Consider the following 25399-nt stretch of genomic DNA (forward strand, 5'->3'; position numbering starts at 1 on the left):
ACGTCTGTTGCCTATGCTCTGGTAAGCTCTAGGTCAGACTACTGAAACACATTATATGTGGGGCTGCCTCTGAATATGGTTCGAAACTTCTGCTGGTGCAGAATTCAGCGGCCAGGTTGCTCTCTGGGGCAAGATGGTTTGAGCATATTACACCGATCCTGGTCCACCTGCACCTGCAACCAATTAGTTTCCGGGCCCAGTCAAAGTGCTGATTTTGGCTTACAAAGCCTTAAATGGCTCAGAACCGAATACCTCAAGGACCACCTCTTTCCATATGCACCTGCCTGGACCCTGTGAGCATCCTCTGAGATGCTCCTTTGTGTGCCTCCTCCACATGAGGTCTGGAGGGTGGCAACAGGAGAACAGGCCTTTTCTGTGGTGGCCCCCCACTTGTGGAATGCTCTCCCCAGAGAGGTTTGCCTAGCACCTTTAGATGCCAGATAAAAGCATTCTGCTTTAGCCAGGCCTTTGGCTGATTAACATTCTACCACATTTTATATGTGTTGTGGGGGAGGTGGGGTTATTGGTTTGTTTTTGTTCTTGTTTTATGTACTTTGTGTTCTCATTTTGTACATTTATGTTGTATAATATAAATATCTTGTTGTATTATATTGTATTATGTTGTATTATATTTATATTTATATGAATATACATATAACATAATGAGAGGACAGGAGTGCCTGGCGTTCTCTGGTCCATGGGGTCACGAAGAGTCGGACACGACTAAACGACTAAACAACAACAACAACATAACATAATGAAGTTAGTTGTGACAACTTTCAGGAAGAGTGGCACTTATTTCTGAGTGAAACATTGCATAAAATTGAGGCACGCACTGATGTCTCTGATTCAGGTAAAGGTAAAGGGACCCCTGACCATTAGGTCCACTCGTGGCCGACTCTGGGGTTGTGGTGCTCATCTCGCTTTATTGGCCAAGGGAGCCGGTGTACAGCTTCTGGGTCATGTGGCTGGCATGACTAAGCCGCTTCTGGCAAACCAGAGCAGCGCATGGAAATGCCATTAACCTTCCCGCCAGAGTGGTACCTATTTATCTACTTGTACTTGGACGTGGGGACGCAGGTGGCGCTGTGGGTTAAAGCCTCAGCGCCTAGGACTTGCCGATCGAAAGGTCGGCGGTTCGAATCCCTGCGGCGGGGTGCGCTCCCACTGCTCGGTCCCAGCGCCTGCCAACCTAGCAGTTCGAAAGCACCTCCAGGTGCAAATAGATAAATAGGGACCGCTTACCAGCGGGAAGGTAAACGGCGTTTCCGTGTGCGGCTCTGGCTCGCCAGAGCAGCGATGTCACGCTGGCCACGTGACCCGGAAGTGTCTCCGGACAGCGCTGGCCCCTGGCCTCTTAAGTGAGATGGGCGCACAACCCCAGAGTCTGTCAAGACTGGCCCGTACGGGCAGGGGTACCTTTACCTTTACCTTTACCTTTACCTTTACCTTTACTTGGACGTGCTTTCGAACTGCTAGGTTGGCAGGAGCAGGGACTGAGCAACGGCAGCTCACCCCATCGCGGGGATTCGAACCGCCGACCTTCTGATTGGCAAGCCCTAGGCTCTGTGGTTGAAGCCACAGCGCCGCCTAATTCAGTTAGCGGACTCCAATTCCCAGCAGCCCCTGGTAAGCGGGCACTCCCTCCCATTGGTAAGGAGCTCCCTCTGGCTCCTCCACAAATCAAGGCGCAGTCGGTATCCAAGCCCCGCCCGCCGCTTCTTCCCAGCGAGTCAGGCTGCGGCCTCCTTGTGATGGACGGGCCTCCGAGGCAAATGAGCGCAGGAGGAGGAGGAGGAGGGGCGTGCGTGCGGGGGCGGGCGAGAGGTTCCTTGGCTGCGCTCTTTGCCCTGCGCTGCGTTGCATCTGGTGGCCGAGGCGGCGGGACCCCGGAGGAAGCCATGGGGGCCTATCTGAGCACCGTGAGTACCCGGCCGGCTGCTGCGCCTCGGCGCCTTGCACAGCGCGGCTCCCCGGGGACCGGCCGAGGCAGGCAGGGTTCGCCCTCCCGGGCGCAGCAGCCTCTGCAAATGGCAGCCCCGGGCGCGCGCCTCTTCCTGCCCAGCGCTGCAGGCTCCCCGTTGCGGACGCTCAGCGCTTTTCTGCAAGGGGCTTGCCCGGGCGCCCTTTCCTGCACGTTTCTCAGATCGTCAGAAGGCCCTGCTTGGAGGTTGCGGGGCGGAAGGAGGGAGAGATCCCCCGCGCGTGCACCTCGTGAGTGCATTAAGAAAAAGGGGGTGGGGGAGAGAGATCGAGAGCAGACTGGTATGCAGAGAGGCCTGTTCTATCAGCTGCTCCGAAGCTTGCAGGGCGGCGTTTGTGACTCATCCTGCTTTGACAACTCATAGGAAAAACACTCCAGACTTTCCTGGCGATCACCACACTGGAATAGAAAAGGCTTTTTGCCTTCTCTCTGTTGCTAGCCATCCATCAGCAATGGATGGTTTTTAAAGTTATTTATAGAGCTTTGATTTTTTTTTTTAAAAAAAAGGGGGTGTGCCTAATGTACTTTGATGTGTGTATATACACATCATAATGCTGACAGTATATTTTGCATTATTACATTTTGGTGAGAGGCAGTTAAGAGAACATTACGTACCCCCAGCAGCCAGATCTAAAGAAAAAATGTTTAAGATCAATAGCCTGATTCAGTACATGTTTAGTAACTCTTGGCAAGTTGTGTTTTACTCCCAAGTAAATCTTCATTGAGTCAGTAGTGACGTAGTAGCACTTACTCTTGAGGAAATATGCGTAATGTAGGGCTGCACATCTTGCTGGTTTTTAATAGCTCTTGTTTTAGCCATTATCTTATTTACATTCAGTGGATTTTTTTTTACGCATAATTGGTGCCTTTGGAATGAGAGCATAACAGAAGGCAAACTATCTTGCTTACAAAAGCACTGCAGTCCTTGGAGAAAAGTGGTGGAGCACATGTTTTGCAGCTGCAACCCCTGGTAGGCCTTGGGCAGCAGGATTAGGACAGACCTTGATGAAATGCAGAGATTTACCAGGAGTCAGGCTATGGAGCAAGTTGGACCAAGATCAGAGGTATTTTATCTCTTACCTCCTGAAGAAGCAATATACAGGAATGGCACAAATGGTGGCTTGGGACCCAGCCACACTCTCTTCATCCACCTGCAGATCTCTGAGGTTCCTGCTCACCAAGAGGATTATCAAGAGGTGCCATGCTCCATCCATTGCCCAGAGAACTGCATGCTCCCATACAGTTTTGTATTATTGCAACTTGTAAATCATATTGAGGATTATTCGGTCAGAAGGCAGAGTATTAATCTTCACAATTCAGAGAAGGAAAAGTTACCATCACAGTTCACAGTAATGGGGTTTAATAACTGATCTCAGGGGTTGTTTGTGCATCAGCTCCAGGGCAGATATTTTTTGGTCATTTTTGATGGGGTTGTTCCTGGAACACCCTGTTTTGGGGAGCATCAACACAGTGCTGGTCATGAAGGTTTCTGCTGGCATAATGGGGAGGCCACAGCCTATAGAATAGGAGATCAATGGCATCCTACAGACTCTCAGCCCACCCTACCAGGGAGCATAGGATTACTTATGTATTCCTTTAATTAACTGAAATTAAACATTTACCAGATCTTCAGTATAGGTACTTGATAGGTGATCAACGTGGCACCCATCAGTTCCAGCCAGCTCGGCCAATAGTCAGGTGTCAGGTCCAGCAACACCCAAAGGCTGCCACATTGCTTTGCCTGTACAGTATCATACCACAAGCAAATTATTTTCTGAGAAATAAACTGCTGTAGCTCCTCAGCCATCACCAGTTAATATTTGTCCTCAATTATTAAAATTAAGACTGAACGCTCCATAGAACAAATGGGCACTTATATATAAGTACAGTAATTCTCTTTGTTTTGAATCTGCCTGGGTCTCTCTATGCTAGAAACTGAGTTATCATTATTTACATCTCTCGTAAACATTTTCTGTGTCTTTTGAAGTTCTACAAAATAGAACTTAACACCACCACTTAAAACTTGGTTGAAGAGATGGGTGGTGTCTGGAGAAATTTAATTGGGTACTTCCGTATTGTTTAACTTTCCAATATATATTGTGAGACCACAGTGTTTTCATGAGAGTTATAAATCCTTGTGTAGCCTACTTGCAGTGGATATAATATAGCAGGCTTCCTCAGCCTCGGCCCTCCAGATGTTATTGGGCCTACAATTCCCATGATCCCTAGCTAGCAGGACCAGTGGACAGGGATGATGGGAATTGTAGCCTCAAAACATCTGGAGGGCCGAGGTTGGGGAAGCCTGTAATGCAGAGCTCAGAGGGAGCACTGTAGCTTCCCATTTATGCGGTTCGAAGTTTTCCATCCCACATGTGGGGGGCTTAGGCTTCAGGCAGCCCCCAAAGGGCCCAGCGAACTTGGCAGGTGAGCAGGAAGGGGCCCGTAGCTTAGGGGTGGAATGTCAGAGGCTGGAGGGCAATTTTTTTTGCCTGCCTTGCTCCATATGCTACCCTGAAGGCCACCAGCCTAGAGCTTAGAGTCTAACTCTCTGGGCTCTTGAGTGGTTCAGGGAAGCTTGCTGAACTTTGCAGCTGATACAGATAAATTCCTATTCAGTTTGTTTTAAATAGCTATAGTAGATCACACAATTGTATAAAATGAGTGAGGCACCAAAACAAGAAGTTGCAATATATATGTGTTGTACCTCAGGACCGTGGGGGTAGTTCTCCTGTTTGAGGAGTGGCACCTTCATGAACGGGAAGTGTGTCTTCTTGATGGGCTACGGTTCTGGGTTCCTCAAGAAAGCTACACACCCCCACTTGGTCCCCTTCCCTTCCCATCACCTCTGTTGTTCATCTTTCCTTTCCTTTTTTTCTACTCCTGGCTTCCAGATTTCTCCTCCTCCTCTCCTTGTATCTGCTTCCTCTCCCTTCCAAGTTCAGTCACAGCTACTCTTGGATTTTTCTGTTGATTCTACCAGCAGCTCTCACTTTCGTTCCTATCTACGTTTAAAATAGCATTTCAGTCTGATTCAGGAAGTGACTTATTCAAAGCAGCGAGATGGTTGTTTCTGCCTTCTTGTAGTTGTTTGTGTCTTCCTTTGCCCTGTTTCACTCCATTTTTCTACTTGCCTTTTCTCTGTTCATTAACTAGTCAGTAGTAGAAGAAAGAGAAAGAGAAAAGCAGCTGTGAAGAGGGCAAGAGGGGGGGAGATCACTGCTCCTTCCAGTCTCTTTTCTTAACCCCCACTGTGGTCTTTGCTGTCTACCTTGGCTAGACTCTCTGGCATGTCCAGCAGCTGAACAGCAGCATTTTAAAGCCTCCTGGTTTTGTGACTACGGTATGTCCCACTGTTCTCTGGCCACTTCCAGCCAGCCAGTTCCTTACCCCTTCGCCCCAGCGTTTTCCAAAGGACTGTGCTCCGGGGCAGCTGAGCATGCTTAGCCTCCATTGCTATGTGTTGGGGAAACCCAGCTGGATGGGCGGGGTATAAATAATAAATTATTATTATTATTATTATTATTCTTTTTTGCCCCATTAGTTTTGATCTTTAGTTAGCATTTTTCTTGCACTTCTGCAAACCTTGGGGTTTTCCTGAGACATTCCTCTTGTTTCTTGGTGATAGCTTTGACTTTCTCTCATATCTTTATGTATCCCTGTTGGTAACCTTTGCCTCCCTCCTCAAATCTGCCTGAGCTCCCTGTTCACCTTTGATGTCCCCTTGTGTATTGATGGCTCTGTATGAGGACTACATTACACGGAAAATAAGTGTGTCCTTTTTGTAATCAGTTGGATGTATAGAAGGGAAGAAAAATATATAGAATATATCAGTTATGCATGCTAGATATTTGGTTCCATTGCAGAAGTGGCTTGGGAGGGTTGCATCAGTTTGAGACATTTGCAAGACACGGTCTATTGCAGTTGGCTTGACAGGATGAACTTGCTGTTTTCGTAGCAGGCATTGTTGGCATCTTCTTCCCACCATTCCCTCTGGCCAGTCTGACTGAATTCCTCAGAGGGCTAAATCTGAATGTGCTGCATGCTGCTCGGCCGCACCCTAAAGCTGGAGCCAATAATCCTTAGCTGACCAAGGTCCTGGTTGAAAGCTTTAAGAACAGAATGCTAACTGCTCTGCGTTTGTTTCTTAAGAAGACTAAATTCCCAGGGAAGGGAGAGAAGCCATATCGCTTTTTCTTCCTTGACAATAATATTCTGATGTTTGAAATGTTGAATGTCTTCCAGGAAACTGATGCAAATACTCTGTGTGTGTGTGTGTGTGTGTGTGTTTTGCCAAGGCTAATCTGGAAACTTCAGCTGGTGGGAATGTGTTGCTTGTTCTTTTAACTGAATCTCATGAGGATCTTAAACAAACTGATTCCATGAAGCAAAACACACATGACCTCTTCATTCATAAAATAGATAATATAGTAACAGTGCTTGAAATTCACACAATTATGTTTGTTTGAAGTATTTGTCATCCAGCATCCACTCAAGAATCCCAGGGTGGTTTTTAAGCAACTTGTTTATGTGTTGTAAGTTATGTTGTTTTATGTGTGGCAAATAATAACATTAAAAATCACAATTAACAATGAAGAAAACCAACCTATATGAAATTAATAATAATTGCTATAAACCATGAATAACAGTAGTTATTAATTAATGTTCAATAAATAATAGTGGCCTTAAATTCCTTCAGGGCACAGCTTGTCCTTTCAGGAGATTTATGGTTCCTGTCTTTTTTTCTCTCTCCCTCCCGACCCCACAAAAAACTAAAAGGTAACGTGAAAACATGCTTCAGATTTCCCACCCTTGGAAGCAGCTGCCAATGAAATGAGATAAGGAAACTTGGAAGTGCCGTGATACCATATCACACATTTTACTTGCTAGACACAATGAAGGGGCTTGGGGAGAAACATATTTAGAATTGCTGCCATTTGTAGCAGCCATGCAGCTCATGCAACAGTTTGTTGTACTCTGAGATGTTCCAGTAGGATCTTAGGATGTTAACCATGCCTTGGTTGTCACGCAGGCTGCAGTGCTAATCCAGTGGCAATGGCTGCTTTCCCTGTCTTATGTTTGAGAGGCTCTGAACAAGAGGATAAACCAGCAAGAAAGGGTAAAAAAGTCATTGGCCATTCAAAGTTGACAAAACAAAATGGCTCCCCTGGCTTAAAATTAGATGGTAAAGACAGCTGAAGATGCTGTATTGTTGGCTCTAGTGGGGCAGCCTGGAGAAGGTAAGACTGGAAGAGCATAGAAAAGCAGTGCCAACTCCACTAGCCTGAGAAATGGTTGGCCCAGCCTCTGAGACCATGATGATATCTTGGGGGTGGGGTGGTAATAGTTTCTGGCAGTATAGCATAGTGGGTACTGGATTGGAGCCCCAAAATGGATGCCATGTCTGTTGCCTAAACTCCCTGCAGGAAAGGATTAGAACAAAAGTAATAAAATTTAAATTGTATCTGGTTTTCTGGGAGAGACAGGCTCTAGACTAGTGGGTCACAAACATAGGGTAGTTCACTAGTATTATGCGCAAACACACCATGTCAACAAGACTGTAGTCAGAATATTGACAGAGAGCTCTCAACTTGTCTTTTTCAATGGGGCATTCGGAATAAGAGAGTTTTTATGTTCTCCTTAAGAACCGCCTGCATTAGTGATTAATTAACATTAGTGCTAGCCCTGGGAATATCTGATGTTGCGGCTAGAGGAAATTGATTATTTTATTGCTTCAGCACCATCAAATGGTGCTCTGGATAAAATACATGTCTGACGTGGTGGAATTAATTTCAGCTTATGTACCCTGTGTACAGGGTAGAATAATAGAATTGTAGAGTTGGAAGGTATCCAGTCCAAGCCCCTGCAGTACTGTACTTGCAAGTTAGGTGTCTGCAGTACTGTACTTGCAAGTTAGGTGTCTGACTACATCCTCTCTACATCCGTGCCCATCAGAGCTAGTGAAATCTAGCCTGGCAGCGAGAGGAGGGCTGAGCAGTCCAGGGGGTGGTGAGCGCTTCATTGCATAAGGGGTAGTTGCTGCCACCATAAAGGTAGCCACTCAGGGGCAGGGGGAACGGCTCTGGACCTAGTAGATTTTAACACCTATCACCCAGTTGCAGATACCTTCTTTTAGGTGAAGGTGATTGAGGGGGTCATGGGAGAATAACTTCAAGCATGTCTGGATAGGATCTGGCTGACGAGAACAGGGCTTTGAATGTGGTGATTCCAAGGTCCTGTCTTCAACGCTGCACCCACAGTTAAAATAATCTTATATAAAATAAATTGGGCCACTTGAAACCGTATTGGTCCCACACCAGGGCAGATATAGAAGAGAATAAAATTATCTTCTATTAGATGAACTGGGAGAATGAAATACTGCAAGATACTGAACTTCAGGGTCATTGTTTGGAAATGTTTTGGGTTGTTTTTTTAGGAATACTAAATTACAGTAAGATAGACTGTGTGTTTCTAAATCTGCAGCACCTTTAAACAAATCATTCCATGAAGTTTGTCTATTGTATGTGGGGATATTCTCTAGTTCCTTTCCTTTCTCTCCTTTCATGATGACAGATTATCTCTCCTGCCCCTCGGCAGTATCTTATAAGGAATTATAAACCACTAAGGTCAACCATGCAGTTAGATAAGTTGCCATCATGTATAATGTTCAAGAGTCACTCAGCCAAATCTGATAAAGAGCTTCCCTTGGAATGAAGGGTGGAAAGCAGTTGGAGCAGTCCAGCCGCTCTAGGCTCCAAGTCCAGATCTCACCCTCTGAGAAACGCCTGCTAGCCCTCAAGTTACTTCTTCAGAAGAGAGCAATGGCAGGGTCAGCCCACCCATGAGGCAAGGAGGCAGCCATCTCAAGTGGCAGAATCCATAGGGGCAGCAGATCCTGATGTGTATCTTTATTCCCCTTTGTGCCTGATGTAGATCTTCACTCACGCTTCTTCCCTGGTGGGGAGGTGGGAATCATTCTGTGGTTCATCTCAGGTGCTGAAATGTCTTGGGCCAGCCATGAGCAATTGCGGCAGGGCATGGTGTCAGTCCACCTGAGCAGATGGAGATACAGTCTTGACCACTGTGCATTTTTCCCTCAGAGTGGCCTTCTTATAAAACTGGTTACTGAATTATGGATAATAATGAACAGCTTGTTACATGATGCACAGGTATCTTAGACTTGATATTCATACAACTTAGCATATACCCACAGATGCCCTCCTTGTGTGCATTGCTGATCGAGTCACATGCAGCTTCACTTCTCATCCTGTATGAGCTGTATTCTATTATTATTATTATTATTATTTATTAAATTCATCCAAGTTATTTTTAATTGCATCCGTTTGTATTATGCAAGTCCATAATGTTTGTTTGTGCTTAATAAGTTTTGATAATTTCTAGACCCTTGGCTCTGATTCTGGCTCAGAAAAGCAAAAGTCCTAGTTAACACAAACAAGACCTGTGTTTGACATATTTACATCATGGCTGCATAATTACATCCACCATTTGTTTTTTAAGGCAAACTGCTGGTTCATAGCCCATAAATGTTGGCTAATAGTTAGGAAATCTCTGTGTGTGAAGTCTCAGTTGGGAAGATATGCAGCATGCACACACATTGCGCCCCAGGTGTGAGGATCAGGTGTGGGCGTATGTGAAAAACAAGGGCTGGTAGTTGGGAAGAATCAAGCAGCTATGAATTAGCAGAATGTACCTTGGGATTTGGTGTGCGGTGGTGGATCTCTTGTTTGCTTCCATTTGTGTTAGCATTTTCATTTTCATTCCCTCTCCCTCTCATTGTATATAGGTAGGTATGTAGGGAGATAGGTATTCATAAATAAAGCAAATATTTTAAAATGCCATAAATCTCCTATGTGCTCTTGGCCAGCTAAACCCAGGCACCTGTTAGAAGTAGGAAACTTGCAGAACAAATTACATTTGTGTGTGTTGTTAGCATCATAATATTTACCAGAATGTTTGAGTGTGAGCTGGGAAATCCCCTTGGCCACAAGTTCACTATGTGGCTTTATATATCCCTCCATTTTTCATGTTCCAAATATTGGCACAACTTATGGGGTTATTGCAAGGGTTTGTGGAGTAATGGATGTGAAGCACAGGACTCTAAAAGCCACTTACCTTTACAGTACAGAGGTACTATATTTTACTTCATCCCTCAGGAAAATAAAGATTACTTGAACTGTTGTTTTAAAAGAAAAATTATAATATATTTAATATCTTATGTATTGCTTTGTGATACTATGCTACTAATGTGATGTTACTTGCTATTTTATTTTTTATTTTGCTCATAAATGTTTACTAACGTGGGCTGTTCATATTTAGAGTCATGGTAGTGATACTGTCCTTTCCCTTTTTGTGTTGCAGTTGGGAAGAGTTGCACTCTCTCCAGTAAACTTCGTGATCAGCTTGATCATGAGAATTTTCTCTAAGCCTCTGCCTCCCATTACCCTGGAGAATCCAGATGTAAAATATGCTCTGCGACTGATTGACAAAGAGGTAATAGTCACCATAGCTCAATTTTCCCTCTTCTCCCCCTGCCAAGTTAAGATAGAGAACAAAATGTACCAGGATTCCCAAACAATCCATGGAAAACCGAAGTGTGTGTCTCCCACTCTCCTTATAAGCATGCATGTTTATTTTCTAAGCGAACAGGCAGTTCTGAAACATGGCTTGGTGCTGTCATCTAAACCACTGAGCATCTTGGGCTTGCTGATCAGAAGGTCAGCAGTTTGAATCTACGTGACGGGGTGAGCTCCCGTTGCTCTGTCCTAGCTCCTGCCAACCCAGCAGTTCAAAAGCACATCAGTGCAATTAGATAAATAGGTACTGCTGTAGTGAGAAGGTAAATGGCGTTTCCATGCGCTCTGGCACAACGGTGTCCCGTTGCGCCAGAAGTGGTTTAGTCCTGCTGGCCACATGACCCAGAAAGCTTCTATTGACAGCCCAGATCCCTTGGCCTGAAGTGAGATGAGTGCCGCACCCCATTGACAAGTTTGACTGGACTTGACCATCCAGGGATCCTTTACCTTTACCTTTACCTTTACCTTTACGTTTACCTCTTATCTTGATTATAAATATATGTGGTAGAAGAATGTATAATACTCAAGCATTTGCACTTCCCTTCAAAGCACTGACTTGCCTGCTGTTCCTTTTTCAGGAGATTAGTCATGACACAAGAAAATTCCGTTTTGCCTTGCCATCCCCAGAACACATTCTAGGCCTTCCTATTGGTATGTTTTTATTTGAAGAAAATGAACACTTTTTGCAGTGCAGCTGCATCTATCTGTCTGTCTGTCTGGGGGTTTTGTGTGTGGCAGAGAAATAGAGTGGGAACCCAAGACATTTGGTTGAATTGTGGGGCTTTGAAAGGAAAGAGCAGCCCACCCACCCTCTTCTGTACTAAGCCTGTGGCTACGTTTCTCTATTGGCAGAAGGAGTAAAGCTCAGGGGGAAAGTATTTATGATCTTTTAAAATTGTCACAGCACCCGGAAATACTGCTGCACCACAGAGCTAGATCTGGATCTGGTCGGTACATGCATGGAACATCTCCTGGGAGCTCATGGCTTTAGTTTCAATATGAAAGGAGAAAAAGTCAGAAGGCAGTGACAACAAGTGCAAGAAGAGTAGCTTTCAACATTCCTGATTCTTCATGGATCAGTTTTTTTTCTCCTGGAGAAATTGAGTCTTTATACATTTAGCTAATCGGAAAGATGCCCCCACCTTGCTCTTGGGACACAAGTGGTGGCAAAGGCAGAATGGTACTGTGGCGTCCATTGTCTTCACACAGCTGGTTTAAGGACTTGATGAGTTGGTTTACTATAGCCCCTCTGTCTCTGGTTGCAACACAATTTCTTTTCCTTCTCTGGTGTTGGGATGATTTGTCCAGGAGAACAGTTGTACTGTTCATCCACCTCTCTTACCACCTGGGAGCAAGTTCTAACATCTGAGCTTGCAGAAAGCAAAAGTATCACAACAAAGCCACATGTTAGTATAACTTGTTAATATTGCCCACAGATCAACCATGAGAATAGGTATGGCCATATAGATAGTACTTTGTGTTATTGATGTGTAGTATGACCATGGGGAAAATTATCCATTCTGAATACCATAAAACAAGAAGAGTCAACTGTTGGTCCACAGGTCACATTCTGTTTAGTTGATACTCCTGAGAACCTTGGGAAAGTGTTGGAAGAGCCAGAGAATAGTCTCAAGGTACATAGTTTAGTTCTTGTGCCTTGTACACACCTGGCTACGAGACCCCCTTGGGGCTCAGTGCAGATGTGGGCCACTCTGGTAGCACAAACCTATACATGTCTACCGAGAAGTAAGACCCATTGAGTTCAGTGGGACTTAACTCCCAGGTAAGCAAGTGTAGGATTGCAGCCTGAATTCCTGAATTCTATGTGTAGGAAAGAAGTACAATAAATTCTTGAGCTGGCTTTATACTGTAAATGTTAAATTGAAAAGGTGGAGAGGGTGAGTTGGGAAAACTTTAGTTTTGGATCATTTTTTAAGAAAAATGAAGCTCTACAGATGCATTTGCTGATTTGATCTAGAATGGCCATAACGTAACATAGCATTCTGGGAGAGCATAGAGTGGTACCAAGTATGCTAAAGGGATGCCAATATCAAGGAGAATGTAAGCATGTTCTTCAGTCTCTTCAAAATATGATGTATTTTTAAAACTTACTAATTTACCTCTAGGGCAGCACATCTACCTCTCTGCAAGAATCGATGGGAATCTGGTGATCAGGCCCTACACACCAGTCACCAGCGATGACGACAAAGGTTATGTGGATCTTGTTGTGAAGGTAATGGCTGTTGAGAATGATCGCTTCAGGGCAATAAAGCAACAAAGTTTGAAGTATCTCGTGACCCTCTGTGAAGTATTCAGTCTGATTTGAAACCCTCACGGATGGCCCCTATACAGCCATATGCTTGCAGTGTGGTGGTGAAACTCTGTTGATAATTAGTCTAGATTTGCAAAGGGTGTGAAGTGAGACATGTTTCTTATCCTTGCATTGCCCACATAGAAAATCTGAAACTACCGGTAATCTGATATATACACTACTATTGTTTTTTGTTTTAAAGCTATCATTTTTCTATTCTCTCTCTTTTAAATAGATATATTTCAAAGGAGTTCACCCAAAATTCCCTGATGGAGGGAAGATGTCTCAGTACTTGGAAAACCTAAAAATAAATGACACGATTGAGTTTCGTGGACCCAGTGGACTGCTTGTCTACAAGGGGAAAGGCAAGACTGGTTTTTATAAATAGCATGGGCTCATAGGTGCAAGCCTGGGCAGTGTGTCGGGGGTTCCTGGGCTGCCCAGACAACAAGACCCCCCCCCCCCCCCGCTTGGCCTTGCTGATATGGTCCAAAGGAAAGCAGCAATATGTTTGGCACCAGCTTGTCAGTAGGAGTGGCCGGAAGGAGGCTAGCAAGGAGCCATCTTTCATATTCTTTCACATGGAGGGGGAGAGAGTGCATGGGCCCAGCTCCTGCTACAGCACGTTCTCTCAATGCGAAACCCTGGTAGCACTGTGCCTTCATGCAGCCCCTCTAGTAGAGAGGTGCGGGGATTTCAGTAGTAAGTAAACCACCACAAGAATTGTGGATTCTAATGGGAATTCTAGCAGCTGCCTTCACTCTTCCAATCACCCTGCCTTTTCTTGCAGAGGAGCACTGGATGGGGCTTAGGTAATGAATTGGTTGGCAGCTCTCAAGATAGCATTTTCCCTAGCTTATGTTTATTTTCCCATAGAGGGCAGCAGAGGGTCTCTCCCTATTCTGCTGAGGCAACGGGGTCTCTAGATATTGTTAGACTCCCGCTCCCATCATCCCTGGCCATTGACCGTGCTCACTGGTGCTGATGGGAGTTTCTGTGTTAGCAGCATTGGAGGGCCACAGGTTGCACATCTCTAGGACAAGGTTTTCTTCCTCCAGTCTCCTAGTTAAGGGTGGGGAAATTGTGGCTCTTATCAACTTCTGCTTCTAGCCATAAAACCACTGTTTGATGTTTCCACAGGCGTATTTGCTATTCGTCCTGAAAAGAAATCTGAACCGGTTCTTAAACATGTCAAATATGTGGGGATGATAGCAGGTGGAACAGGTACAAAATAGATTGTTTGCTGTCTTTTGTGTATTGAGTTTGTTTGTGTTCTCTAAGAGGTGGCTTTCTTTGTTTGACTCTGCTGTGGCTGGTTTTCCTCCCCCCCCCCCTTCTCTAAAGGAATTACCCCCATGTTGCAGCTCATTCGGGCTATCATGAAGGATGAAGAGGATCCCACCATTTGCCATTTACTCTTTGCTAACCAGGTAAATAGACGTCTCTATTTTTATTTTTTGTGGATGTTAATCTGAAGGAAAGGCAGGATTTTGGCAGGGCTCAGAAAAGCAAGGTGGTGGTGTTTTTTTAAAGGGACATATTTACTGATGTTCAGTGCAATCCTACACGTTTACTCAAGAACATATTCTATATTTTACATAGGACTTTACTCCCACGTAAGTGTGCATAAACTTGCAGCCTTATATCCCCCCTTTTTGTACTGCTCAGAGCAGCTTGCATTGGGTTCCCACAGTGTTCCATCTCAGAAGGTTTCTGGACTCCTCCTTGGCTTCAGCAGTAGAACTAGGTCATGTTCCTTCAGACCATCCCATGGGCCAGGAGTGGGAACCTTTGGCCCTCAGGATATTGCCAAACTGTAAGCAAAACTAGTGACAACGGGAGTGGTACTTCAGTAATATCTGGAGGTCCAAGGGTCCTAGATCAACATTGAGTTTCCAGACCTTGTTGGCCTTACAACTCTTGGCCAGTAGATGAGATGATGGTAGTTGAAGTGCAGCAACATCTGGGAACACAAAGTTGGGGAAGCCTGCTCTAGACCAGGGTGGAGAACCTCAAGCCCAGGTGCTAAACATGCTCCTCCAGGCCTCTCTGTTGGCCCTAGGACTGTGCCCAGGCTGCATTCTCTCCATAGGCCACATCATTTGCTAGTGGCGCCATTTCACATCTTCAAATGCTTTTGCCTGGATGGAATGTGCTCTTGAACTGTGAAAAGAGGCCTTGCCTGAGTGGAGAGAGGTACACAGAAATCTCAGCCTACCATGCAGAGGTAAAAGTTGCACTCATTGCTCCACCCAGTCTTCACTCAGACCCCACCCAGCGTGGCCATGGCCCACAGAAGGCTGCCCACAAGACAGGGTTGCCCTTGGACTGAAAATGATTTTCTACCCCTGCCTTAGATCCTGGGATCTTTTGTATCCTTGCTGATGTGAAGAGACTGGATTTAGTTGTGATTTGTGGTCCTTTCATACTCAGTTGTGCTTGGTGTCTGTATTGGGATGATATATCAAGCTACATGTGTTGTTAGTCCATCTTAAATCTTTTTTACACCAAAATAAAAGTAGCCCTAACACTAATTATCTGAATTTAGTTTTCTCCACAGGGTGATTTACCAATTTAAATCCTGTAACGTAACCTTCATTGATTTTTAATAATGTGCTTCTGTACCTCCAAGATTCCTTCTGCATTATTTACCCTCCATTGTGACATCTGCCTTGAGATAATCCCATCCAAGAATAGCTTTCTTTTGATAGAGACAGCTCCAGAAATAGGTGTCTTCTCCCAGCAACAACAGGTGCAGATGAGTCTTTCCTTGCAACCCTAAATATAGTCTTTTGTTTTGTGCCAAATTCCTTTGGATGGGTAATATTGCTCCCTTTCATAAGGCAGTTGCTCTAGTCACTTGATCATTTGGGTTGCTCTTCTTTCTGCACTTTTTCCAGCTCTACAAAATATACACGTACTGTATACAGATGTGCACATCTATATTCTATTGATGAGCAACTGATGTGTGCCTAGCTGCAAAAGATAGTGACGCTGGGATGGGAAGAAACCATGTGATATTTATGCTTCTTTTCTGTAAGGAGTTCCTGTCCCCTCAGAATGACTTGTCATCATTAGCCTTCCCTGCATTCCTTCTGGCTGGCTAGAGGAGGCCTGTCCAAGTCACAGTGCACCAAGCTGAAGGCAAAGCCTGCCTGGAGCTGCCTTGTGTCTGGTGTGTCAAGAGTCTTAACAGATGAAACCTGAAGAAGTGTCCCTTACGGTGCTTTGAGAAAGTGGAGGGTTATGGGCAGGGCTGAACATCACTATATAATTTCTTCCGACTTCTGGCATTATCAAACCATGATATCAAAGTCGATGGCATGCATCACTACTAGACCTGTTTTGTTATTCCTTGCTACCGAGAGTCCAGTCAGACCTCAAACCATAGCCTCATGGAAAAGTGCGGTGAGATGACAGCTTTCTAATTTACGCCCGTTACTGTACTTCCTTCTTCATTTACTGGTTTGGGAGTGGCTTTTACCTAGTCTTTTAAAAAAGTTTGTACAGTGGACAGTACACAGCTACATAAAAAAAACGGTTGCTCCTTTTTTTTTTCTTGGACAGACTGAGAATGACATCCTGCTACGCCCAGAACTTGAGGAAGTGCAGGCTCAACATTCAAACCGATTTAAACTGTGGTACACGTTGGATAGAGCACCTGAAAGTAAGTCCCTTATTCCATTATGGTTATTATCATCTTAGTTGTCCATCTAAAAATATGTTTCTATCTTTGCAAATGTATGTATTGTACAAGTACACCTGTTAAGTGAGCCAGGATTGGTGGTGGCTCGGTGTTGAGTGCATGCAAGAAAACTCCAGTTTGCTGCGACAAATGCCAGGGAAAAAACAGACTTCTGTGGAAAATGTCTTCCAACTGTAATCACAGAATTGTAAGCTGGAAGGGACCCAGAGGGTCATCTAGTCCAGGCCTCTGCAATGCAGGAATCCTGCCCACAGCTGTCCCTGGGTGGACTTGAACCACCAGCCTTCTGGTTAACAGCCAGATGCCCTGACCCATTGCACCACGTGAAGACGATTGGAAATTCATGATGTAATAGAGATGAGTCAATGTTTGTGACTAACGACCTTTTGAAAGTTAGTTGACAATAACTTCGTGCATTAGCACAAAGACTCCTGAATATGTGAAGAGGCTCATTAGAAATGGGTTTTGGGTAAAATGAAATTTCTGTCTGCAGTGTTGGACTCATTCACACATGCTCACTATCACCTGGTTCACAAAATACAGTGAGCCCAAACTATGGCTTACTACTTTGCTCCTACTGAGACAAGAACAAATATTGACTAGTGAGGAGAGAGCTTACTCATGAAGGTTCAGACAACAGCTCAGTTAAACCTTGGCTTAACTCAGTGTCGTGTGTGAATCAGCCATTCTGTTCTTCAGCACCAGCAGTGGACTTTCTCCGCATTGACTTTGTCTGGGAATTAAAATCTTCATCAGAAGCCCTTCTTTGGTATGCCCTCCCTTGGTAGTAACTACAGAAAGGGCCTCTTTACTGGGGCACAGGATTTCCTCCGTCTGTGTGCTCACCTGATTCCTTATTCATCATTTTAGGGACTAGACAAAATTTACCCTCTTAGGCTTTTAATGGCATTTAATAATAATAATAATAATAGATTTTATTTATATCCCGCCCTCCCCAGCCGAAGCCGGACTCAGGGAGGCTAACAACAATAAAACAGTACAACACAACACTCTAAAATCATTCATTATAAAATTAATTCAGATCAAACCAATGGCAACCATTGGGCCAGAGCTCTGCGAAGATTCCCAGAGGAGCGAGTCAGGCTGTGCCCTGGCCAAAGACATTGTATTTGTTCTTACTGTCCAATTCTTGTTGTTTTAGTGTATTTGATTTTTAATCACCTTGAAGCTTTTTTTTTTTTTTTTTTTGACAGCAGAATAAAAATCCATGAATACAAAATGTATATATGCATTTATTTTCTTTGGTGTCTATAGATACTGCAGTGTCTCATTTTAACAGATAACTTGGATTGTGGTCTTTCCTAATTAGGTTGGGATTACAGCCAAGGATTTGTGAACGAAGACATGATCAGGGACCACATGCCCCCGCCCCAAGACGATGTTCTCATCCTGATGTGTGGCCCCCCTCCAATGATTCAGTATGCTTGCATTCCCAATCTGGATAAATTGGGATATTCCAAAGAGATGAGATTTGCGTACTAAAGGGGAATGGAGGCACGATAAAATCAGAATGTGTAAGTGGGGGAAACAATGAATGCGAGTGCAGGGAACAGCAGGGAACAAGGCAGAAAAAGTGCCTGGGGCATAGAGTTGTGAAGCTGCGTTCAGAGAGATGCCAAACTCTCTATACAAGTTTGGTGTCCTCTTATTAGTGACACGCTGAAAATTCTGTAATGGATATCTGTGTTGTATATGGTATCTTTAGCTTCGCTATGCTTAACAAATATGTTGTAAGGCCACTGGATTAACTCTTTCACAATAGATAGGCAAAATGTAGCTGGCCTCTTGCATCACCAAAGAGTTTCTTACTGATACAGCATGCGTGCGTGATATGCAACTGTCAAGCACGCTTATGTGAAGGAAGAGTTTTCTTGTCACGAAGCTATACAATGAGCAGTTTAAGCATAGCTGTATTAAATACACACTGATCAATAATTGAAATTTCATTATTGCCTTTATTTGAAGATTGGTGGTTTAGCCAGTTTGGGGGGGGGGGGAGTGTTGCTTAGTTAATGAAAATACATTAGAAACCTCTGTGTATTGAGAACACAGAGCTGATTTATTGTCTCACTACAGAGCAACGTCTTCCTTAAGTTTCTCTTGCTAATCATTCCCAAGTAAAGCTTTGTACACAAGTGTTCCTTAAAATGCTTCCAACCTTCTTTAGTAGTGAAGTGTGTAAAACAGCCCAGTGCTAAACACATTTCCATGGAAATAAGTCCCACTGATTTTTTTTTAATGGTATTTCAGTTGTAATTGTTTTTGGGATGTCGGTCACCTTTGGAATGCTGTGGGACATCGAACAATTACTTAAAGCTCTAAGTGTGTGTCGTATATATCTTCTTAAACTGTAAGCTTTACAACTGCCAGAAGAAGACTTCTACAGATTCCTGAGAGATGTGCGTAATACCTATTAACTGCAGAGGTATCGTGTGCATTTTAACTAATCTTTTTATATAGATCTTTTTATAAGTTGCTAAATGGCGTTGTTAAATAAATTAAAATTCTGTGGCCAGATTCCCCCCAAAATTAATTCCACTGTGTATGAACATGTGTGTGAGATGAGGTCTCGCATTCCCGAATGTGTAAGTTCTAGTCTCTTCCAGACGTCCTTTTTTTATCTGCATGGGGTACTATCCCACTGGGACATTGGGATAAAAAGCCACATTGAAATGAAGGGAAAACTCTTTTGGCACATTAAAACTAGAACTGCAGCCTAGCAGCCCTGCCTGTGCCTGTGTAATGAGTGTTTGCGGTTTCTCCTTCCACCTAGAGAGAGCAGGCTCCTGAGTCTGAGCATGCTTCTCTCCTGTCCTGTATGCTGATTCTAAGGCTCTTCTATATCTTGCCCTGAAGCATCCTGTGGGTTCAGTTGATCAATTCCAGGACTCCTGCGTGGCAGTACCATACTTGCCCTTATTGGGAGTGTTTTGAGGAACAAAAGTAAGCCACTACATATATTTGCTGAAATCTTTTGAGAAGGGAGTGGGAGGGGTTGCAGCCTGATGGGATGCTAGTCAGGTGTGCACAACTTAGGACCTGGAAAATGCTAGTGGGAGAGCAAGAGACTGAAGATAGATAGAACAAAACACTAGAATGTTTTTACTTCTGTATGTGCTAAATTCCTTCATTGAAACAACTCTTGCGGCAGAAAATAAGCAAAGTCCATGTAACTATCTTTTTGCTTAATATTTTTGTATATCACTGTGGGCAAAAGGAACCTTAACTTTTTAATAAATGTATTATTTGAGGTGTTGAACAGCTCTGGCTCGCCTCACACAAACTGTTCTGTAGGACACATCCTACCTGTTCAGCTATTAAATTTTCCAACTGCAACGTGGTAGAAATAAAACTTTTTTTGCTTATCGTTTACTTATTTCATGGATGTCATCTTACCTTAATGTTGGACTAAATGTTTTAAAAAAAAAACAACCAAAGGTGAAATAAATATTCTCTGACATGGCTCACAAAAGAGAACGCAAAACAATAATAATAATTTATTATTTCTACCCCGCCCATCTGGCTGGGTTTCCTCCTGGGTTTCCTGTTTCTGGGGAAACAGTTGAAATGGCACTGTATCCAGCAGAGCCAGAAAGATAAAATAATAGAAGAGTTGGAAGGGACCATGGGGGGTCATCTAGTCCAATCCCTGGCAAGGCATCGAGTTCATGACCCTGAGATTAAGAGTCCCATGCTCTACCAACCAAGCTAAGTCAAGAAGTCAAACATATTAATACTGTAATGATGGGAGATTAATTCAGCAACAGCAGGAGACACCAAGGTTGCTTGCACGTGAACCACCCTAATGAAAAGCTCTAGAGAATTCAGCTTCCACAGACCTTGGTTGACCTAATAAACAGTAAGGCAGATGAACAGACCTTTGTGCAGTATAATTAACAGCAGGCATTGGAGACCAAATGGAGCTACTCAGAAGGCAATTATCCTATTTCAATTATTTAAAGCTCTTTCAAGCACATTTTCTTAATAATCCTTAACTACTCCAAAGTACGCCAATGTGATTACCTCTGTATTACTACTAGCTAGATCATTGGGAGGGGGAGGGGTTGAGAACAAGTTACTGAAGTCTCTCCAGTCTTTCCAACTATAAGCAGTTAGTCCATCTGCACACATTTATTTCTGTTCCAGGGGGTTCTGCTTCATACACCCTCCCTTTGATAGATATATGATGAATGGAAGTTGAGGTACCAAAAATCCTACCTTAAAAAACATGCTCTTCCACGCAATGGGGACTGGGTGTATTTATAAATTGGAAAATGTCTGGTCTAGCAGCCTCTTGCCTGTGGTCCTTGCCCCATCTTGCAAATAGCTACAAATATCCTTTAGACCACGTGTACATGACTAAGAAGTTCCCAACAAGGGGACACAAATTCCATTCACAGCAATAATAACAGCTCCTACATTCACTCCTCCATCTGCCTGCAGGGATAATGGCAGGATCAGCTGAGTCAAGCAAGATCCATTTCCTACTCCCACCTCCCCCTTTTTATAGCCCTTAGAGCAGAGGAAATGTTTTGCCAGTGTGCACCAGGCTTGCTAAAAATGGCTCTCTTCCTGGTCATCTGATATTCTAGGTAAGCAGTACAGCTTGACAGCTGCCATTTTATATATTAATTTGGCCTATTACTGTGTGCAGCTGTTGACTTGCACCATGATTTGGCTTAACCAGCGAGGAAACCTGACAACAGGATTGAAACTGCTTTGCCTGTTGCAGCATGCTTTACGTGCAATAGGATGATGAAATCAAAATCAAAATTTGCAGGGAGCAGATCATCATTTTCTCAGTCCCAGTTACTTGTATACAAATAAAAAAGCATAGAAGAAGCCACAGAGCAGTTATAAAACACTCATCACACAAGGTTTGTTATGTAAAAAAGGAACATAAACAAAAGTAGTTTTGAGGTGTGGTGAGTAGTTTTAAACCCTCTTGCTTCACGAGTGTCAACCATGAAGAAAATGAATGAGAGGATTAAACCATTTCATTAGTCCCGCATGCTGATGGTAAATCAGACACTTGGAGTATTTAAAAAGAGGCTACCAGAGGTTTGCCATATGCAAAGAATACCCAAGAACTGTCCTGTGGCCTTGGTGGAATTAACAGCCCCCCCCCCCCCGCAACCACCTTGTGAACAAAAGGGGTTGACGGTCAACAGGCCACCATAAAGTTATCCCCTAACCTGGACTGTAGCCTGATGGGCTGCATTTACTAGGAACACCTGTTCCACTGATTTTCTATCACAGTATCACATCTTACTGATAAAGGAAACCTGGACCAGGGATAACATCATTAAATGGATACCTCTCCTTTACATTTGGAGCTGAACTGGGGAAGAGGCATCGCAGAGCAAAAGGGGAATTGGGGATCCCACAAGATGATCAAACCTCTCCATTCTGAAGGAAATCAGCCCTGAGGGTGCTCACTGGAAGGACAGATCCTGAAGCTGAGGCTCCAGTACTTTGGCCCCCTCATGAGAAGAGAAGACTCCCTGGAAAAGACCCTCATGTTGGGAAAGATGGAAGGCCCAAGGAGAAGGGGACGACAGAGGACGAGATGGTGGGACAGTGTTCTCGAAGCTGCTAACGTGAGTTTGACCAAACTGCGGGAGGCAGTGGAAGACAGGAGTGCCTGGCGTGCTCTGGTCCAGGGGGTCACGAAGAGTCGGACACGACTAAACAACAGTTTCTAACAACATCAGCTCCACACCGAGGCCCCTCCCTTCACTTAAGACATACACCATGGCTACTTTGTTCCATCTTAACAAGCAGGCTCTGTTAATTATCACTGAAAGATGTTAGTAGAGTGCACACACAAGTTTACCAGAAAAATTTCATTTAGGGTATCTGTGGCTAGGTGGGATTTGCTTTGTGGATCCTCAAAGCCAAGATACTCTTTTAGCTTTTGAGACACATAGACCCCTTCTTGTCTAAAAACATCTCATATAACCAGGACAGCAGCCTTATTCTCTTGGGTTGTTTCCTGTGATACTTTTTGGCCCATCTTCTTGTCAAGGGTGGAGCTTTCACTCAAGATGCCCTCAAAGTAGTATATTTTTCCAGGCTAACATATAAGTGGTATTTCCCCATTGTTTTACAGCAAAAAATTCACTAGACACAAAACCTTGCCATGCAAATTAGTCATAGCTTTCTGAGTGCCAGCACAAAACTGGGTGTCCCCTGCTCCACCTCAGCTAACAGAAAGCAGTTGAATGGGCTGGGTCATTTTCATTTCTGAAGTGCCAATACTTCCTTTCCATTTTCCATTCCCTTTGCTGCTAACATTGGCAGTGGCAAATTTACCATACCCTAGTGTTTAGAAGTCCAAACTAGGGAGGGTGGAAGAATATGACTGTTTCAAAGCAACCATCCACTTTTCTGTTGTGAGGGTAGTTCCATTTCATTGGGCTGGCCCGTCAAACACACAATGCTTTATTCAAACCAGAACGCTTAAGATCTCCGGAAGTTATTTAAAGCTTTATTGCTTGCAATTTTACACAGTTACTTGGGTGTAAACCCCGAGAAATCAGTTGGACTTCCTTTTGGAAGATTTCAAAACTAGGGTGGCAAGAAACATCTGAGTTAAAGACTACTACACTGACGTCTGGGACACGGGTGGTGCTGTGGGTTAAACCACTGAGCCTAGGGCTTGCTGATCAGAAGGTTGGCGGTTCGAATCCCCGAGACGGGGTGAGCTCCTGTTGCTCGGTCCCTGTTCCTGCCAACCTAGCAGTTCGAAAGCACCTCAAAGTGCAAGTAGATAAATAGGTACCGCTCCGGCGGGAAGGTAAACGGCGTTTCCGTGCGCTGCTCTGGCTCACCAGAAGTGGCTTAGTCATGCTGGCCACATGACCTGGAAGCTGTACGCTGGCTCCCTCAGCCAATAAAGCGAGATGAGCGCTGCAACCCCAGAGTCGGTCACGACTGGACCTAACCGTCAGGGGTCCCTTTACCTTTACCTTTACACTGACGTCTACCAATTTATACTGTTTCAGACAAACAATTCCATGACCTTTACTTCAATCCATAGCAATTCCGAGAATGATTGGGCTACCATAAGATGAATCAGAAACTAATGTCCCGGCTATGCAACACACAGTATACACAATAAATCCAATATGGCTGAACTATCCACATCTGTGATGTTGCTTATTTTATGCTAGCAATAACAGATAACACAAAATATGCAGCTGAATCCCCACTGTTCCTTTACCACACCAACTTATTACATGTGTTCACATCTATTTTAAAAAACTTATACGAAAAGGAAGATACAAAATGAAGAAGCCTAAGGGTGTAAAAAGAGTTAATGACTATTTAAGTGTTGTATCCAACAAATTTGCCCTGTACAGGCAAAGACTTCCACTTGTGCAACAGGAATTTCCCCTCCCTCTCTCCCCTCCCCCATAATCTGGTCCAGAGGGTTGGGAGGGGGGATCCTCAGAACTGATTTGGTGGCATGTACTGGGGGAGGATGAACAAAAGCCATTATCTAAATAGGTACCGTATTTTTCTCCCTATAGGACGCACTTTTCCCCTTCCAAAAATGAAGGGGAAATGTATGTGCGTCCTATGGGGCGAATGCAGGCTTTCGCTGAAGCCTGGAGAGCGAGAGGGGTCGGTGCGCACCAACCCCTCTCGCTCTCCAGGCTTCAGGAAGCTCTGTGCAACCCTCGGGAGACAGGCGCGTCTTCCGAGGGCTGCGCAGAGCTGCCTGCAGTCCCGGGCTTCGCGCAGCTCTGCACAGCCCTAGGGAACCCGGCACGAAGTTGCGCCGGGCTCCCGAGGGCTGCGCAGAGCTGCCTGCATTCTGAAGCCTGGGGCGCGACTTCCCGCCGGGTTCCCTAGGATTGCGGATAGCAGGCTGTTCCCCTGGGGGGGGAAATAAAACTTTTTTCTTTATTTCCCCCCCAAAAAACTAGGTGCGTCCTATGGGGCGGTGCGCCCTGTGGGGCGAATAATACGGTACTTGCATCAGATAAATTCATTACTTAGCTTCACTATACCTATTCCTGTTAGTCACAATACCAACAACAGCACAATAGCTGTGTGATGTATGATGCAGGACTAGTGCACTTGTTACCCATCCACGTTCCAGTCATTTCCTCACAGTAAGTGTCCTTTCCTGTGGTGTAACTCACAATACACCATGGCCACACAGGCCTTGTTTACATTTACAGTGGTGCCTCGCAAGACGAAATTAATTCGTTCCGCAAGTTTTTTCTTCTTGCGAGTTTTCGTCTTGCGAAGCACGGTTTCCCATAGGAATGCATTGAAAATCAATCAATGCGCGCCTTCCCCTCTGTCCCCGGACCTGTTTTAAAGCAAGGGAAGGGGCAGCGGGGAGAATCGCTTCTCCCCGTTGCCGCCCCTTGGTTCAAAAGGGGTCCGGGGAGAGAGGGGAAGACGCGCACCTTCCCCTCTGTCCCCGGAGATTGCGGGGCTGGCAACGGGGAGAAGCGATCTTCTCCCCGTTGCCGCCCCTTGCTTTAAAAGAGGTCCGGGGACAGCAGGGAAGACGTGCTGCGCTTCCCCGCTATCCCCAGAGTTTGCGGGGCAAGCTTCGTTTTGCGAAGCAAGCCCATAGGGAGATGCGTCTTGCGAAGCGGCTAAGAAAACGAAAAACTCCTTCGTCTAGCGAGTTTTTCGTCTTCTGAGGCGTTCGTCTTGCGGGGCACCACTGTACATAATTGTGGAAGTGCACCCCTCCTGCCGTGTGGGCCAAACAAGCCATGCTATGGAAAACTGGACTTTTTTTATTCAAACAAACCCAT

General features: G+C 44.6%; 1 protein-coding gene and 1 long non-coding RNA gene across 2 annotated transcripts; one reads left to right on the forward strand and one right to left on the reverse strand.

Moving 5' to 3' along the window:
• The first annotated feature begins 1790 nt into the window (after window positions 1-1790).
• LOC307225668 (NADH-cytochrome b5 reductase 3-like) lies at window positions 1791-19985 on the forward strand. Its single transcript, XM_079993738.1, has 9 exons — window positions 1791-1922; window positions 10361-10492; window positions 11154-11226; window positions 12702-12808; window positions 13122-13251; window positions 14027-14110; window positions 14231-14316; window positions 16454-16553; window positions 17923-19985. Exons 1-9 carry the CDS (start codon window positions 1902-1904, stop codon window positions 18093-18095), a joined length of 906 nt encoding a protein of 301 aa, XP_079849864.1. The 5' UTR covers window positions 1791-1901; the 3' UTR covers window positions 18096-19985.
• On the reverse strand, window positions 19542-23562 carry LOC307225699. The gene is made up of 2 exons (XR_013843142.1): window positions 20188-23562; window positions 19542-20157 (listed from the first exon to the last, which is right to left on the reverse strand). It is a non-coding gene; the product is annotated as an uncharacterized lncRNA (long non-coding RNA).
• Window positions 23563-25399: the final 1837 nt, after the last annotated feature.

Source organism: Podarcis cretensis (assembly GCF_951804945.1).
Source record: "Podarcis cretensis genome assembly, chromosome: 10".
NCBI classification, from domain to species: domain Eukaryota; kingdom Metazoa; phylum Chordata; class Lepidosauria; order Squamata; family Lacertidae; genus Podarcis; species Podarcis cretensis.